This window comes from Symphalangus syndactylus, chromosome 2 (assembly GCF_028878055.3).
Source record: "Symphalangus syndactylus isolate Jambi chromosome 2, NHGRI_mSymSyn1-v2.1_pri, whole genome shotgun sequence".
NCBI classification, from domain to species: domain Eukaryota; kingdom Metazoa; phylum Chordata; class Mammalia; order Primates; family Hylobatidae; genus Symphalangus; species Symphalangus syndactylus.
In genome coordinates this window covers 88,290,226-88,306,318 of record NC_072424.2, presented here as the reverse complement: position 1 = coordinate 88,306,318, position 16,093 = coordinate 88,290,226, and the positions used below count along the sequence as shown (strand labels likewise).

The window sequence follows — 16,093 nt, the reverse complement described above, 5'->3', positions numbered from 1 at the left end:
ATATGACCTTATCCTTTTGTTTTTTGAATATTTCCTTACTTTCTGGCATTATAAGATATTCCAGGCTTATTTTATATTCTTCTTGTCCTGGCTTTAGAATCAGCCACTTTTTCTGGCTCCTCTCATTGGAGAATGGTATTTAGAAACTAAGATCTAGGCAATGAGTGTGCTTGTTGCTATTGGGATGTCATTGCTTCTAGGCCTTCTCAGTAGATGGAGCTAGGTAATATATGTGTATATACTAACCCATAGATATAAATATGTCTATAATGATTTCTATATTTATCCATTTGTGTATATGTTAAGATAAACATGATGGAGACCCTTCAAATTTGCTTATGTTCTTTTTCAGCCTATAGACCAGATATGATAATTAGCTTTTCTTCTCTTGCAGATTCCAGAGAGTCCTTTATTTCATATGTGCCTTCCAGAACATCTCTTGTGGTATTCACTACTTGGCTTCTGTGTTCATGGGAGTCACCCCTCGTCATGTCTGCAGGCCCCCAGGCAATGTGAGTCAGGTTGTTTTCCACAATCACTCTAACTGGAGTTTGGAGGACACCGGGGCTCTGTTGTCTTCAGGCCAGAAAGATTATGTTATGGTGCAGTTGCAGAATGGTGAGATCTGGGAGCTCTCAAGGTGTAGCAGGAACAAGAGGGAGAACACATCGAGTTTGAACTATGAATACACTGGCAGTAAGAAAGAGTTTCCTTGTGTGGATGGCTACATATATGACTAGAACACATGGAAAAGCACTGCAGTGACCCAGTGGAACCTGGTCTGTGACCGAAAATGGCTTGCAATGCTGATCCAGCCCCTATTTATGTTTGGAGTCCTACTGGGATCGGTGACTTTTGGCTACTTTTCTGACAGGTAAAATCAAATATTTAGGATTGTTGTATCAGTGTAGGGTTTATTTTCCTATCTGGTTTTCTTGGGACACAAGGAATTAGGTTTAAAACTTGTCATTTTTATACTTCCTATCTAAATACCTACCTCTTTGCTGATCCATTATTTAGGGATGTATAATGATAAGGATAGGCTCTGAAGACAGTAAAGCTGGGTCCAAATCCTGGTTCTACCACTTATTAACTGTGGACCCCAGGCAAATTGCCTACCTTATCTGTGTTTCAGAATCTTTGTCTATAGGCTGGTGATAAAAAATAATATCACTTACTTCAAAGGATTATTGCAAAATTAATACAGAAAAAGAGTACCCTGGACACATAATCACTCAATAGATATTGTTTATTACTTTAAATATTTTCTTCTCTTTAAATAGACTTGCTTTTTAATAGGAGTAGCCTGATCCTAAGCAGTATATCTGTAAAATTATGGGCTTGATATAACAGCCCCTTTTAGTCTTTATGTGCTGCTGTAACAAAATACCACAGACTGGGTAATTCACAAACAATAGAAATTTATTTCTCATAGTTCTGGCGGCTGGGAAGCCCAAGATAAGGTGCCAGCAGGATTGCTGTCTGGGAAAGCTGTTGTTTGCTTTCAAGATGGTGCCTTATTGCTGCATCCTTTGGAGGGAATAAATGCAGTGTCCTCACATGGAAGAAGGGATGGAAGGGCAGAAGAGTGCTCCCTTCAACCTTGAGCCCTTTTCTAAGGGTGCTAAGGGCTCTGCTGTCATGACTTTATCACCTCCCAAGGCCACCCCTCTTAATACTGTTGCACTGGAGATTAAATTTCAACATGAATTTTTGAGGGAATACTATTATTCAAAGAATAACCTGGCCATATATTTTTAAAAATTTGCATTAAAATGAATATGTAATTCTTAAAATAAAGCAAAGTTTATCTCTGTATGAACATGGACCATACCAAAGCACAGAGATGAACTTATTTGGTTTCTATAGTTGTAGATTTTACAGGCATGTGGTGGGCACTGAGGACCTAAAGACAATAGCTTAGATCGGAAATCCCTGCCCTTGAGGTATACCAGTCTAATGGGGCTGATAAACATGTCAAAAGAAAAATTATAGGGCTTTGTTATGGGCAGGGCCATACCTCTCATAGTATGTCAAAGGTGCTAGGTATTAGTGTTTTCATTCAGCAAGCTGTTACACAAATTATCACTTGAGGCTTTTCTGTTGAAATGTGTTCACTGCTTGACTCTTGAAACTCAAAATATTTGCGACTACATGTATGAAATGTACTAAAATATATTTGCTGTATGACAAAAATGGGATATAAATAATGCTTATAACAAGGTAAGAGTTATAAATATGTTAACTGAAAATAAATTTAGTTCCTTTGCCTGAACTTGGTATAGTTATATAGACATATATTGAACACTTACTTACAGTCACTTTGATAGATGCAGTGATGTGTGTATATATATATATATAATATATATAAATAAAAATATATTAGTGAAATTATATATATATATATGTTAGTGAAAGCAAGTTTATTAAGAAAGTAAAGGAATAAAGAAGGGCCACTCCATAGGCAGAGCAGCCATGATGTATATTTTTTAAAGTCCTTGAGAAGTTGCAGACCATTAACTGGTATTCATTTGGATGTGTAGCTTGAATTAAAATTACCTGGGAGCTCCAGAAAAACCTTAAGCTAAAAAATTGGTTTGACATGGTCCATGACTCCCAGTGTCTGTATTCTCTCAGCGGAACTTGTTGAAAGAGACAGCCTCCTTGCACCTCTTGTGGTCTTCTACACTTCTTGCTGTATGTGCCAAGATAGCAATCCCTGACCACTTTTTTATGTGGGCTGTTTCTCAGAGTTGCCTATGCAGCCAGTACCTTAAAAGATGAGTGCTATGGCTTAGATATGATTTGTCTGTTCTCACCAAGGCTCATGTTGAAATTTGCTCCCCACTGTGGCAGTGTTGGGAGGTGAGGCCTAGAGGGAGGTGTTTGGGCTATGGGGGCAAATCCCTCATGAATGAATTGGTGCTGTTCTCATGGCAGTGGGTGAATGAGTTCTGGCTGTCACAAGACTGGATTAATTCTCACAGGAATTGATTAGTTCCTGCAAGAGTGGATTGTTTTAAAGTGAGGACGCCCCTCAGGTTTCTCTCTACATGTTTCTCTCTCTTTACATACATATATATGTTATATATATATATATGTAATATATATGTAATATATATGTTATACATGTAATATATATGTTATATATATGTTATATGTGTAATATATATGTAATATATATGTAATATATATGTAATATATATGTAATATATATGTAATATATATGTAATATATATGTAATATATATGTAATATATGTTATATATATAATATATATGTTATATATGTAATATATGTTATATATGTTATATATAATATATATGTTATATATGTAATATATATGTTATATATGTTATATATGTTATATGTGTAATATATATGTTATATATGTAATATATATGTTATATATGTTATATATATGTAATATATATATACACCTTTGACCTTTTCTGCCATGTTGTAATGTAGCATGAAAGCCCTTGCAAGAAGCCAGTACCCTTGATCTTCCCAGCCTGCAGAACTGTGAGCTAAATAAACCTCTTTTCTTTATAAATTATCCAATCTTAGGTGTTCTTTTATAGCAACATAAAATTAACTAATATGATGAGGTAATGTCCCCTCTCTGCCACAAAGAGTAGGCTTCCTAACTGCTTGCTACAAAACCAGTGGATTCCCCACATCCAGTGCTCCTCCTCTCTAATTCAACCCACTATCTGTGAAGTGTCATCTGGGCTCATTGTGGGACTTGGGGATTAGAGGACCTGAGACAAAGATGCTGCTGCCCTACTGCTTGCTAATGAAGTAAGTAATGAAGTTCTTTGTCTCTGACCCAAACATCTTGTGTTTTTGCCAGCATCCCTTAAACAGTACAGATTAACATATTAACTTAGGGTAAAATAAAATTTAATACTCTTTGTATACTCTCATCTTGGGCCTGAGAGGATTCTCATAAATTATTTTTCAAGGTGAATAAGTAGCTCAGTGAAAACCAAAAGACATAATTAAAAGGGACCATGAGTGAGAATCAACAGAAACAATTGGCAGCAGAAGCAGACTTCTGCACAAAGACTTCAAATACTAGAATTATCAGGCACAAATAATAAAATAACCACACTTACTATTTTTAAAGAAATAGAAGACAAGCTTAAAAATATTGATAAAAACTGGACATTGTATTAAAACTGACATAAAATCGAAGAATACCCAGGACATCTAGAAATACAAAGTGAAATAAATGAATAACAAATCACCTGGATAGTTTCAACAACCTGTCGTACATGGCTACAAAAAATTCATGAAATGGATGATAACTCAGAAAAATTATCAATATTAAAGCTCAGAGAGACAAAGAGGTGGGAAAGATGAGAGATTAAAATTCATGGAGGCTGAAAAGGGAAAAGGTCTGAAGTCTATTTAATATTAGAAACTAATCAATGGTATTTACCACATTAACGTATTAGAGGACAAAATTCATATGATCAACTCAATACATACAGGAAAAGCATTTGATGAATTTCAAAATCCATTCGTGATAAAAACTAAAAATAGAAGAATGCCTTTAACCTGATAAAAGGTTTCTACAATAAGATTTACCATGAATATCCTAATTGTGAATTTAAAATATTAATTTTTTTTTCTTTCTTTCTTTTTTTTGTTTAGAGACAGGGTTTTGCTGTGTTGCCCAGGCTGTTCTCAAACTCCTGGGCTCAAGCAATTCTCCTGCCTCAGCCCTCCCAAGTAGGTGGGATTACAGGCATGCACCACTGCAGCCAGCTCTTAATTGTGAAATGTTAAAAGCTTTTCCTTTGAGATTAGGAACAGATGAGCATGTATGAAACATGTCTTCTACTTAGCATTGTACTGGATAGTCTAGCCAGTGCTGTAAGGAAAAAGAGAAAGAGGGAGAAGGAAAGGAAGCAAGGAAGGAATAATGATTGGAAAGGAGAAATAAAAAGTCATTACTTGTAGTTATTACAATTTTGTATGAAAAAAGTCCTACATATGAGTTATTAGAATTAATGAGCATTTAAAATTAATTATATTTCTATATATGAGTAGCAAATATAAAAATTTTAAAAATGTCATTGCAGAAGCCTAAATATATGAAATATAAATGGTTAAATACAACAAAAAGTGAAGAAGGCCCTCTGTGGAGAAAATTATAAACTTTAAGAATCAAATCATTAAAGTAAATAGATATATCACTAGACAAACAGATTGAGGCTCCCTTAGAGGTTCCTGGAATAGACTTGTGCATTCATAAACATAAGTATAGACACATAAGGCATTTTATATTAGCAGGAAAAGGATCAATCAGTAAGTGGTGCTGGGACAGATGTCTAGCCATATAGAAGGAAATACAACTGGATTAATTTTCTAACATTTTACAGTACAACAGCAGTTCCAGGACTAAACGTGCATATGTGAAAAGCAAAACTATACAATTTTAGGCAGATAATTTAGGAGAATATTTTCAGAACCTAATGGAAGAAAGGGTGATTTTTCTAAAACACGTAAAGCGTTGACCATGAAAGAAAAAATGGATAAATTTGACTTCATTAAAAGAATTTATGTCCACCAAAAGACACCATTAAAAGAGGAAAGACATGAATGTGTGCACACAAGAGAGAGAAAATATTTGCTTTACATATAACTAAATTATTAGTGTCCAGAATAATCAAAGGATTTTTACTTACATCAATGGGAAAAAGACAACCGAATAGAAAAATGGGAAAAAGATTTGAAGTCACTTCATAGAAAAGAAAATCCAAAAGGCTAATGAAAAGATGAACTGGCAGTGATATATAATCACACCATTTACTTTTGACCACTTGTCAAAAGTCAAAAGTCTCGTAACACTAAGTGTTGGTGAGGATATGGAGTAATAGGATCTCTCATCCTGCTGGTGTGAATGCAAATTGAGGATCCAAATTGGGTTAACCTTGAAGACTGATTTGGTATCATATAGAACTGGTGATGTGCACAGCCACATGTTCTGGGGCATATACCCTGAGCATGCTCTTGCACACGTCCACAGAGGTACATGCATAAAAGTGCTCTCACAGCATTGTTCCTAACAGCCCTGCACTCTAAACAACCCAGATGTCCTTCAATCATCTCATGGACACATGTATTATCATATACTCTTACAATAGGATATGTGGGCATGAAAATGAATGAGCCACAGCTACATGAAACAACATAGATGAGTCTCCTATACATAATGTTTGATAAAGGAAGCAAGTCATAAAATAATACATGTGGTATTATCCTGTTTTAAAAAATTTAAAATCATAATAGCAAAACTAACCTATACTGTTTATAAGCAGTAACCTGTATTGTTTAGCATTGCTTATAAAAGTAGTAAAATGCAACAAAAAATAAGAGATTATCACCAAAATTAGAAAAATGTTTCCTCCTAGAAAGGGCAAGGGATTTGTAGTCACAAAGAGAGGTGCAAGAAGCTATCAGGAGGCCGGCAATCATCTTTTTCTTGCCTTGGGTTGTGATTTCCAAGCATTTGATTTTTTATTATTCTTGAAACTGTACATATTTTATGCATGGTTATATATGTATAAAATATTATAATGAAAAAAGCAAACAAATAAGATCTGATCCCACCCTTAAGGAGCTAACAGTGGAGAATATAGACTTTTAAACAGACAATTTCAATGAAATGTAGTAAATGCTTTTTCTTTTTTTTTTTTTTTGAGAAGGAGTCTAGCTCTGTTGCCCAGGCTGGAGTGCAGTGGTGCAATCTTGGATCACTGCAACCTCTGCCTTCCAGGTTCAAGTGATTCTCCTGCCTCAGCCTCCCGAGTAGCTGGGACTACAGGCATGTGCCACCATGCCTGGCTAATTTTTGTATTTTTAGCAGCCTAGGGGTTTCACCATGTTGGCTAGGCTGGTCTTGAACTCCTGACCTCCAGTGATCTGCCTGCCTTGGCCTCCCAAAGTGCTGGGATTACAGGCATGAGCCACCATGCCCAGCCGGTAAATGCTTTTAAAATAATAAAAACTCAAATTTATGGACAATTTATTATACACTAGGTACTTTTCTAAATTTCTTGTATATCATCTCATTTAATTATTTGAAGATGTCTGTGAGATAGACACTATTGTGCCCCCCCCTTCTTTTTTAACCAATAGGGAAAAGGAAGCATAGAAAGTTCACATGGAAAATAAGGGATGGAGCTGGGATTTGAGCCCAGGCCAGCATCCCCAACTACTGCATCACACTGTTTCTGAATTTTTGCTATGAGACCCCAAGGAATGATCGATGGAAGTTGTCAGATGGAGAAGGCCCCCAAGGGAAAGGAATAGCTTTGTGTCATGAAACAACCTGGCATGTTCAGAGAATTGTGGGAAAGTCAGTGTGGCAGAAGTAGAGAAGGGCAGATTGTTAAAGGAAATGACAAGAGGCAAAACCACAATGGGGATTATTTGATTTCTGGGAAGTGTGGGAGGTGTACTGATGTGAGGTTAGGAAGACCAGCTGGGAAGCTAGTGGGATGAATGATGTAAGAAATGGTGAAGACTTGAGTGAAAGCGGGAAAAGCAGGGAGGAAAAGATGAAGACATATTTGGAAGGCATTTCTAAACTCACATAATTTGATGACCAATATGCAGGAGGGAGCAGAGGAATGTATTAAGGTTTAGAAGCCTAATGGAAGGGGATTTTGCTAACCAGTTCAGGAAATACTAGAGAGAGAGCAGTTTTAGAAGAGAAGGGAACACGTTTGGATATATTCCAATGAGCTTGTCCTATCCCTATATTAAGAAAAACAAAGTGAAGATGTATTCAAAGTTAATACCAATTACAACAGCAATAAGAGATTGCAGCTCTGCAGGACATTAAAGCAGAGAAGGGCAACTGGGGCCAGATGGTGGGTGGGGAGTTAATAGCCCATACTTAGGAATCAGAGCCAGGAAAGTGGATGAAATCACAAGGGCAGAGTGTGCAGCTGAGGACTTTAGGGAGTGCCAGCATTGAGGCAGGGGGGTCATCAGGGAGGTGCAAGCAGAACCAGGTGAGAGGGATGTTTTACAAGCCAAGGGACAGCAGGGGTCTGACAAGTAGGCATGGTCAGTGGCACTAGAGAGGACAGGCAGAAAGGACCAGGAGAGGCAATGTGCAGGTCCCTGGTGACTGCAAAGTGAGCTCAGAAAAGTTGGTTGCACCTGGTCATCACTGGCTGAGGAAACAAGTAGGAGTTGAGGAAGGAAATACTCCCTTTTGATATATCTGTCAAGGGAGGAAATGCAAGGTGGCTAAAGGAGCAATGGGGTCAAGAGAAGGTTCTTGTCTTTGGTTGGAGGAGACTAAACTGAAAGGAAGAAGTCAAAGGAGAGGGAAAAACAAAGGAAAAAGAAGTGATGGGTTTCAGAGGAAGTGGGAAGAGGCACAATCCGATACAAAGATTGCAAAATGATATTTGGAGAGAAAGGGGCATGTGTCTTCAGAGAGGCAGGAAGAGAAGGCTGAATGGCTGAATGCAGATGCAGGTCGTGTTGGTAAGTGGACAGAGCAGGCAGTTGTGAGCCTTCCTCTTTGATGGTCTCTTTTCTCTGCAGGAGATGGCTGTTCATCTACTGAGACAGAAGATGTTTGAGGTGGGAGAGAGGGTCAAGCAGTGATAGGTAAAAATAGTTTTAGGTGGCATTCAGGGCTAAAATTAGATTGGGGAACATTCCTATATAGGGCCAACAATCTCCACTAATGTGCAAAGGAGCAAAGACGGCTGAAGTGTGAAGATGATGGTTTCTTATTTATTTGCATATCCTCTGCTGCACCAAGCAAACCTGTTGGTTGGACTCTCCAGACAATATTCTTTTGCCTTAAATTATTTGTCAGAGACAACCCATAGGGAGAAAATATTTGCATTTGCATGTTATATATCTGATAAGAGTTTAGTATCCAGAATATATAAAGAGCTCTTACAACTCAATATTAAAAAAGCAATAGACTAATTCAAAAATGGGCAAAGAATTTGGATAAACATTTCTCTAAAGAATATATGCAAATAGCCAATACGCATTTGAAAAGAAGCTCAACATCATTAATCGTTAGGAAATTGTAAATAAAAACCACAATCAGGTACTACTTCACATCCATTGGGCTGGCTATAATAAAAAAGGCAGGCAGTAACAAGTGGTAGGGAGAATGTGGAGAATCAAAACCCTCATACACGGCTGGTGAGAATGGAAAAATGAGGTGGCCATCTTGGAAGCCAGTTTGGCAGTTCCTCAAAATGTTACACATAGAGTTACCATATGACCCAGGGATTTCACTACTAGCTATATACCCAAGAGACTTGAAAACATAAGTTCACACAAAATCTTGTTCATGAATGTTCACAGCAGCATTATTCACAATAGCCAAGAAGAGGAAAATGAGCCATCAACTGATGAATAGATAAAATGTGGTTTATCTGTATAATGGTGCTACTCAGAGAGAAAAAAGGAATGAAGTACTGATACATGCTACAACACAGATGAAGCTGGAAAACCTAATGCTAGGGAAAAGAAGTCAGACACAAAAGGCCACATATTGTTTGACTCTATTTATGGGAAATGTCGAGAACAGGCAAATCTATGGAGACACAAGGCAGATGAGTGGTTGTCAGGGACTGGAGGGAGCCGGGAATAGGGAGTGGCAGCTCCTGGGCACAGAGTTTCTTTTGGGAGTGATGAATGTGTCCTGGAATTAAAGAATGATGATGGTTTCACAACCTTGCAAATACACTAGAAACCACCAAATCGTCTACTTTAAAAGGTTGAATTTTATGGAATTTGAATTATATCACAATTTTAAAATCTGTCAGAAATATTATTTGTTTTTTAAACAAAGAGATGCCTCTTTCAATTATGAAAAGATAGGGCAAGTAAGCACATTATTCTAGAAGCAGAAGGTAGCAAGGCCTCTGTTTTTAGAGGGGCTTGGCAAGAGCTGTCATAGCCTTGGTGGACAGAGCCAGCCTGGCAGGGAAGATGATCCCAGAGAGCCAAAGTCCCGGAAGTGAGAGGACAAATTCTCCCCTCTCTTCCCCCAATCCCAGGTTAAGGGGTCCTGCGGGGATGACTCAGAGTGATCAGGTATGTATATTAGCAGCTCAGGTAGAGGCCTCTCCACTGAACAGCTGGTCTTTTAAAGAAGCCATGGAACTTATGGTTTGCTCAAAATAAATAAAAGAAAAACAATCAATACATAAGCTATTCAAGGTATATAGATAACGCCTATCTTTTATGAATTGGAGTAAATGTTTAAACTGTTACAACTCTACCTTGCTCTTCCACTGTGTGACTCTTATTTTTCAGGCTAGGACGCCGGGTGGTCTTATGGGCCACAAGCAGTAGCATGTTTTTGTTTGGAATAGCAGCGGCGTTTGCAGTTGATTATTACACCTTCATGGCTGCACGCTTTTTTCTTGCCATGGTGAGTTGTGTTTTCTACCTCTTTAATTCTGCTGCAGTATTTTCATAGGAAACCTTAACTCTCTTCATTTTGCTTATTTAAGATCTAGTGAGCGAGATCAAGGACTAATCTTTGTCCACTCCACTGCAGAAGTCTGTCTACAGAATACCAATGCCTCGTGTTTAGAATGGAATTCATTACAGTGAAAAATTGTTGCTGGCTGGGCAGAAGTGTGTTTGCCTCTGTGTCGGGCATGTGGGCCACATGTCACAATTACTGAGGCATTATTTTATTTCTGAGTAATTATATTGGTCTAGTCAGGGCCTGTTCACATGAGCAAACAGACAGTTAAGGTGTGTGGTTAAAGTCACCTGTATAATGTACAGAAAGAATGAAACAAGAAGGCGTTATAGGTCCTTATGTTACCAGGAACAGGAGTTTAGTGGAAAGGGCATGAGTTTGAATACTAGCTTTGTCATATATTGGCTTGTTAGTTGTATGATCTTGAGCACGCTCACCATCTTCTTTGAACCTTAGGTTGTAGTCTGTAAACTGTAGAAAAGAATCCATGTTTATTATTATTATTATTAGGATTCAGTGAGATTAAGTATAAACAACCGCAGTACAGCACCTGGTTACAATGGTAACTGTTACTAGAAATGGACTAGCGAGCAAGGAAGCTATTTCCATGCTCAGTGAGGCTTCCAGATAGATTTCCAACTATCAAACAACAGCAGCAGTGATTTCCAGTTGGAAATAACTGATCAAGGATAATAGAGGGAAGTTTCCATCTGGAGGAGGAGCTTGTGATCTTGCTAAACACAGAGCAGTAGGTTGGATGGTCTGAGGGTCCAGAGAGAAGCAAAGGACTTCAATCTCTCTGCACCCCCTTAGAGAACAAGATGGGGTGTCAGTTTTGGAGTCTTTTTTGATGGACAGAAAGGGTTTCTAGCAAACCATACAGATGGCCAAGGATAAGGAAGATGCATAAAAATAAATCTAGGAGACTAGAAGGTGTTGTACCTCATTAAAAAGTAAATACATATATTTAGGAATGTAAAGAGTTTTAAATGTAAGATAGCAACCAGAAGTTCTGTTTCCACTGAGGACATAACTCTGTGACTGTAGAGTGAGATTTCACGAAAGAAAGCTTCTGGTGGGACTGAAGGTTCCACAAAGGCACGGGTACTGAGAAAGTATAAACATCATTTTTTGGAAGACTTAAGAGGATATTTCTGAAAATATCTGTTTCAGTCTTGCAAAATACCATGTGTTGGCTTCTAGATCCAAGGAAACAAGGCCACACCCATAGAGTACATCTGTGAAATGTGGCCTTAATTTTCTGTGACTATTTCCTTTGATGTTCGTGGGGAATGGATTTGTGGTGGAATTCTGTGGATGGGAGATGCAGGCAGATTCATTTACTCAACACATTTATTGATCTGTCTACAGAGTGTAATGCTAAGTAAACCAGACCCAGCCGTCTCAACAAGTCAAGTAGGAAAGGCAAGACGTTGATCAGCCATCTTCAAAAATAAATAAAATGTTGACAGTGAGGGCATAACAGCAGTGGGTCTGGAGGGTTCACCAGGGTCTGGAGGGTCAAGGGCTTTCTCATTGTGAGGGATGGGTGAGAGAAGAACATTCCAGCAAAGATAGAAGCAGATGAAAGGGCCCTGAGATGAGAAAGAAAAGCCGGAATGTCTGGAGAATAGAGAGGAGGAGAGATGCATTGATGAGGCTGAAGGGATCAAGGCGGTTAGGTGGGGCTTTGTAGGATTGTCAGGATTTTGCTCTATCTCCTAAAGGCAATGGCAATCCACAAAAGGGATTCCGGAAATTCTGGCTGCTATGAGGGGGTGGATTCCGAGAAGATATGAGGAGTATTATCAGTGGAAGGGCTGGGTGTGTGGATTTACGGAGTGTTTTGGAGTTAGTTGTATATGGATTTTCTGAATCCAATGACAGAGAAAGTTGTAGCTGACTCATGAGAAATAATTAGCGTTGAAAAACCTGATGGGGACAAATATTACAGCTTAATTTAACTGGGAAATTTATAGTATTTAAAAGTTATCACAATCTTTGTTTAGTGTAACAGCAGCGCTTACCAAAAGCGACTTCTAGATTCTTGGATATAGGGTCCCGATGATCTGAGTCTTGCCATTACAAAGTTGCACAGAGAAATAAAAGCTGTTGTCACAAAAATGTTAACTGATTATGAATACAGTAGTCCTCATCGAGCACCTCCCTGCCTCCTGCTAGGGTCAACCCTTTCTGACAGCAGGAATATCCTTGTAGGCCGGCCTCTTTGTGACTGTCCGATGCAAGGAGAAATTGCAGTTATTACAAGGGACACGTGTTTACAAAAAGTCTTTAAAAGCAATGAGGGAACACGGGAACACTGCCTGAATCCTGCCCACAACCTTTGGCCAGTTGGTATCTGGCAGAGAGACCTGTTAACTTTTGAAGAAATTAACATCTGCAAGGATAATCACATAATGAGCCTTTGAAAGAGTATGATTCAAATATCTAATGATTAAGAGAGGCCTTTGGGGAGTGGTGCTCTCGAATAATTTTACAAAAATTAATTTTATGATTTGTGTTGTAGAAGTAAAATATGAAATAATTTTGTAGAAAATTTCTTCTCCTCCTCCTCCCAAAAAACCCATCATTGGACTCATTCTTTGTTTATTCCAAGAATGGTCACATGTTATATTCTAATCACATATTGTAATCTAATTTTTATTAAAGGTAGGCATATTTCCCATATAAAGTTTTTCCCCAGTTTTCCTTCTTGTGGTAAAGTACACATAACACAAAATTTACCATCGTAACCATTTTTAAGAGTACAGTTCAGTGATATTAAGTGCATTCATACTGTGGTGCAATTATCACCACTGTGCATCTTCAGAACTTGTTTTCATCTTGCAAAACTGAAACTCCATCCATTGAATAATAACTCTCTGTTCCCTGTCTCCCTAGCCCCTGACAACCACCATTCCACATCCTGTCGCTATGAGTTTGGCCACTCTAGGTACCTCATGAAAGTGGAATCATACGATATTTGTCTTTTTGTGACTGGCTTATTTCCCTTAGCATAATATTCATTGTATGCATAGACTACATTTTTCCTATGTATTCGTCTGTGGACAGACACTTGGGGGGTTGCTTCCATGCTTTAGCTGTTGTGAATAATGCTATGAGCAGGCATGTACAAACATCTCTTCCAGACCCCACTTTCAATTCCTTTGGGTATATACTCAAAGGTGGAATTGCTGGATCATGCTGTAATTGTTTTTTAAGGAATCGTCATATTGTTTTTCCTAGAGGCTGTACCATTATACATTTCTCTCACACATTACACGTGGGTTCCAGTTTCTCTACATTCCCGCTAAAACTTGTTATTTTTTTGTTTTTGTTTTTGTTTTTAATTAGCCACCCTAATGTGTATGAGGGGGTATCTCTTTGTAGCTTTGATTTGCATTTCTCAATGATTGGTAAACATTTGTATTTCTTCTGTTTGAAATGTCTATTCAAAGCCTTTGCCCATTTTTGAATTGGATTGTTTGTGTTTTTGCTGTTGTTGGGTTTTAGGAGTTCTCCAAAAAATCCCTTATCAGATATTTGATTTGCAAATATTTTATCCAGTTCTGCAGGTTGCCTTTTCCCTCCATTGATAGTGTTCTTTGACGCACAGTTTTAATTTTCATGAAGTCTAATTTGTCTACTTTTCTTTGTTTGTCAAAATAAAATTTTAATTAAATCAGTTTTTCTTACCACTAGTTAGCGTAAATTTTTTGTCTCCATTTAGCAATTAGGATTTAACAATAAGAACCTCCTGGATACAGATAACTTGATGTATGCATTTACAAGGAATGGAGAAATACATCCACATTATAATGGAATATTTAGATGAAACAAAAGGCAATATCTAACATTTATATCATAAATAATCTCTCAAGTTTTGCCATTGGGGAGGGTGAGGGAAGATGAAAGGACCTATAAGAAAAAAAGACAGATTGGATTGAATGTCATTTTATACATCTGATAGGGGTTTCAGAAAGCAAGGCTTTGTCATTTTCTTTTTTGCCTATATGTGATTTGCAATGGGGTCAGACTCCTCAATAGTTATAAATGTGACCCTGAATATAGATCCCTATTATTTGTTTTTCAGGTTGCAAGTGGCTATCTCGTGGTGGGGTTTGTCTATGTGATGGAATTCATTGGCATGAAGTCTCGGACATGGGCATCTGTCCATTTGCATTCCTTTTTTGCAGTTGGAACCCTGCTGGTGGCTTTGACAGGATACTTGGTCAGGACCTGGTGGCTTTACCAGGTGATCCTCTCCACAGTGACTGTCCCCTTTATCCTGTGCTGTTGGGTGCTCCCAGAGACACCTTTCTGGCTTCTCTCAGAGGGACGATATGAAGAAGCACAAAAAATAGTTGACATCATGGCCAAGTGGAACAGGGCAAGCTCCTGTAAACTGTCAGAACTTTTATCACTGGACCTACAAGGTCCTGCTGGTAATAGCCCCACTGAAGTTCAGAAGCACAACCTATCATATCTGTTTTATAACTGGAGCATTGCGACAAGGACGCTTACCGTTTGGCTAATCTGGTTCACGGGAAGTTTGGGATTCTACTCCTTTTCCTTGAATTCTGTTAATTTAGGAGGCAATGAATACTTAAGCCTCTTCCTCCTGGGTAAGTAGTTACAGTATATTTAAATTTGGCAGTGAAGTGAGATTTCTACCATTTGTGTATGTGTGTGTGTTTCTGTGTGAATTTGAGAAAAAGAGTATGTTTTTAATAGGCTCTATAAAACCAGGAACAATACTGCCAACCATATTATTATGATATCTCTTAGCGTTATGTTGTAACACATGTACATATGAGAGGACTTCAACTGGTTCATGGAAAAATGGAATTAAAAGACAAAAATTTAAAACATAAACTTTCTCAACATGATTGCCATCAAGGTCAAGACACTTTTGTAAGACATCAGCCATTTATTCCATCCCTAAAGAACTGAGGGTCCTGAGAATGTACCGATGTCAATGCAGTCTTATTTACACTATTAACTGAAGAAAAATGGGTGCACGTACAGATTTTTTAAGATTAGGAAACAGAAGGAAGTCAGAATGAGCAACCATGAGAACCGTTAAAGTGGCTGCCTAGTGATTTCCCATCAAAACTCTTGCAAAATTGCCCTTGTTTGCTGAGAGGAATGAGCATGCCCATTGTCACGGAGGAGAAGGACTCTCTGGCATTTTTCTACAAAAGCTTTGGTTAACTCTCTCAAACACTCTCATCATAAGCAGATATTTTTATTCTTTGGCCCTCTAGAAAGCTAACAAGCAAAATGCCTTGAGATCTCCAACAAATGTTGCCATGACCTTTGTTCTCGACTGGTCCACTTTTGCTTTGACAGGACCATGGCCCCCCTTGGTAACCATTGCTTTGGTTGGGCTTTGCCTTCAGGATCACACTGGTAAAACCGTGTTTCATCTCCTGTTACAATTCTCCAAAGAAATCCTTCAGGACCTTGATCCCACTTGTTTAAAATTTCCATGGGAAGTTCTGCCCTTGTCTGCAGCTGATCTGGGCACAGCTGTTTTGTTACCCAGTGAGTGGAAAGTTTGCTCAACTTTAATTTTTCAGTCAGAATTCTGTAA

The 16,093-nt window shown here is 38.2% G+C and overlaps 1 protein-coding gene across 1 annotated transcript in view; it reads left to right on the top strand.

Moving 5' to 3' along the window:
• Nucleotides 1-16,093, top strand: part of SLC22A16 (solute carrier family 22 member 16) — a 51,997-nt gene that overhangs the window by 19,654 nt on the left and 16,250 nt on the right. Inside the window, 3 exon segments of the mRNA XM_055243573.2 lie at nucleotides 395-874; nucleotides 10,320-10,437; nucleotides 14,591-15,122. Of these exon segments, the coding sequence (XP_055099548.2) occupies nucleotides 395-874; nucleotides 10,320-10,437; nucleotides 14,591-15,122 (1,130 nt within the window).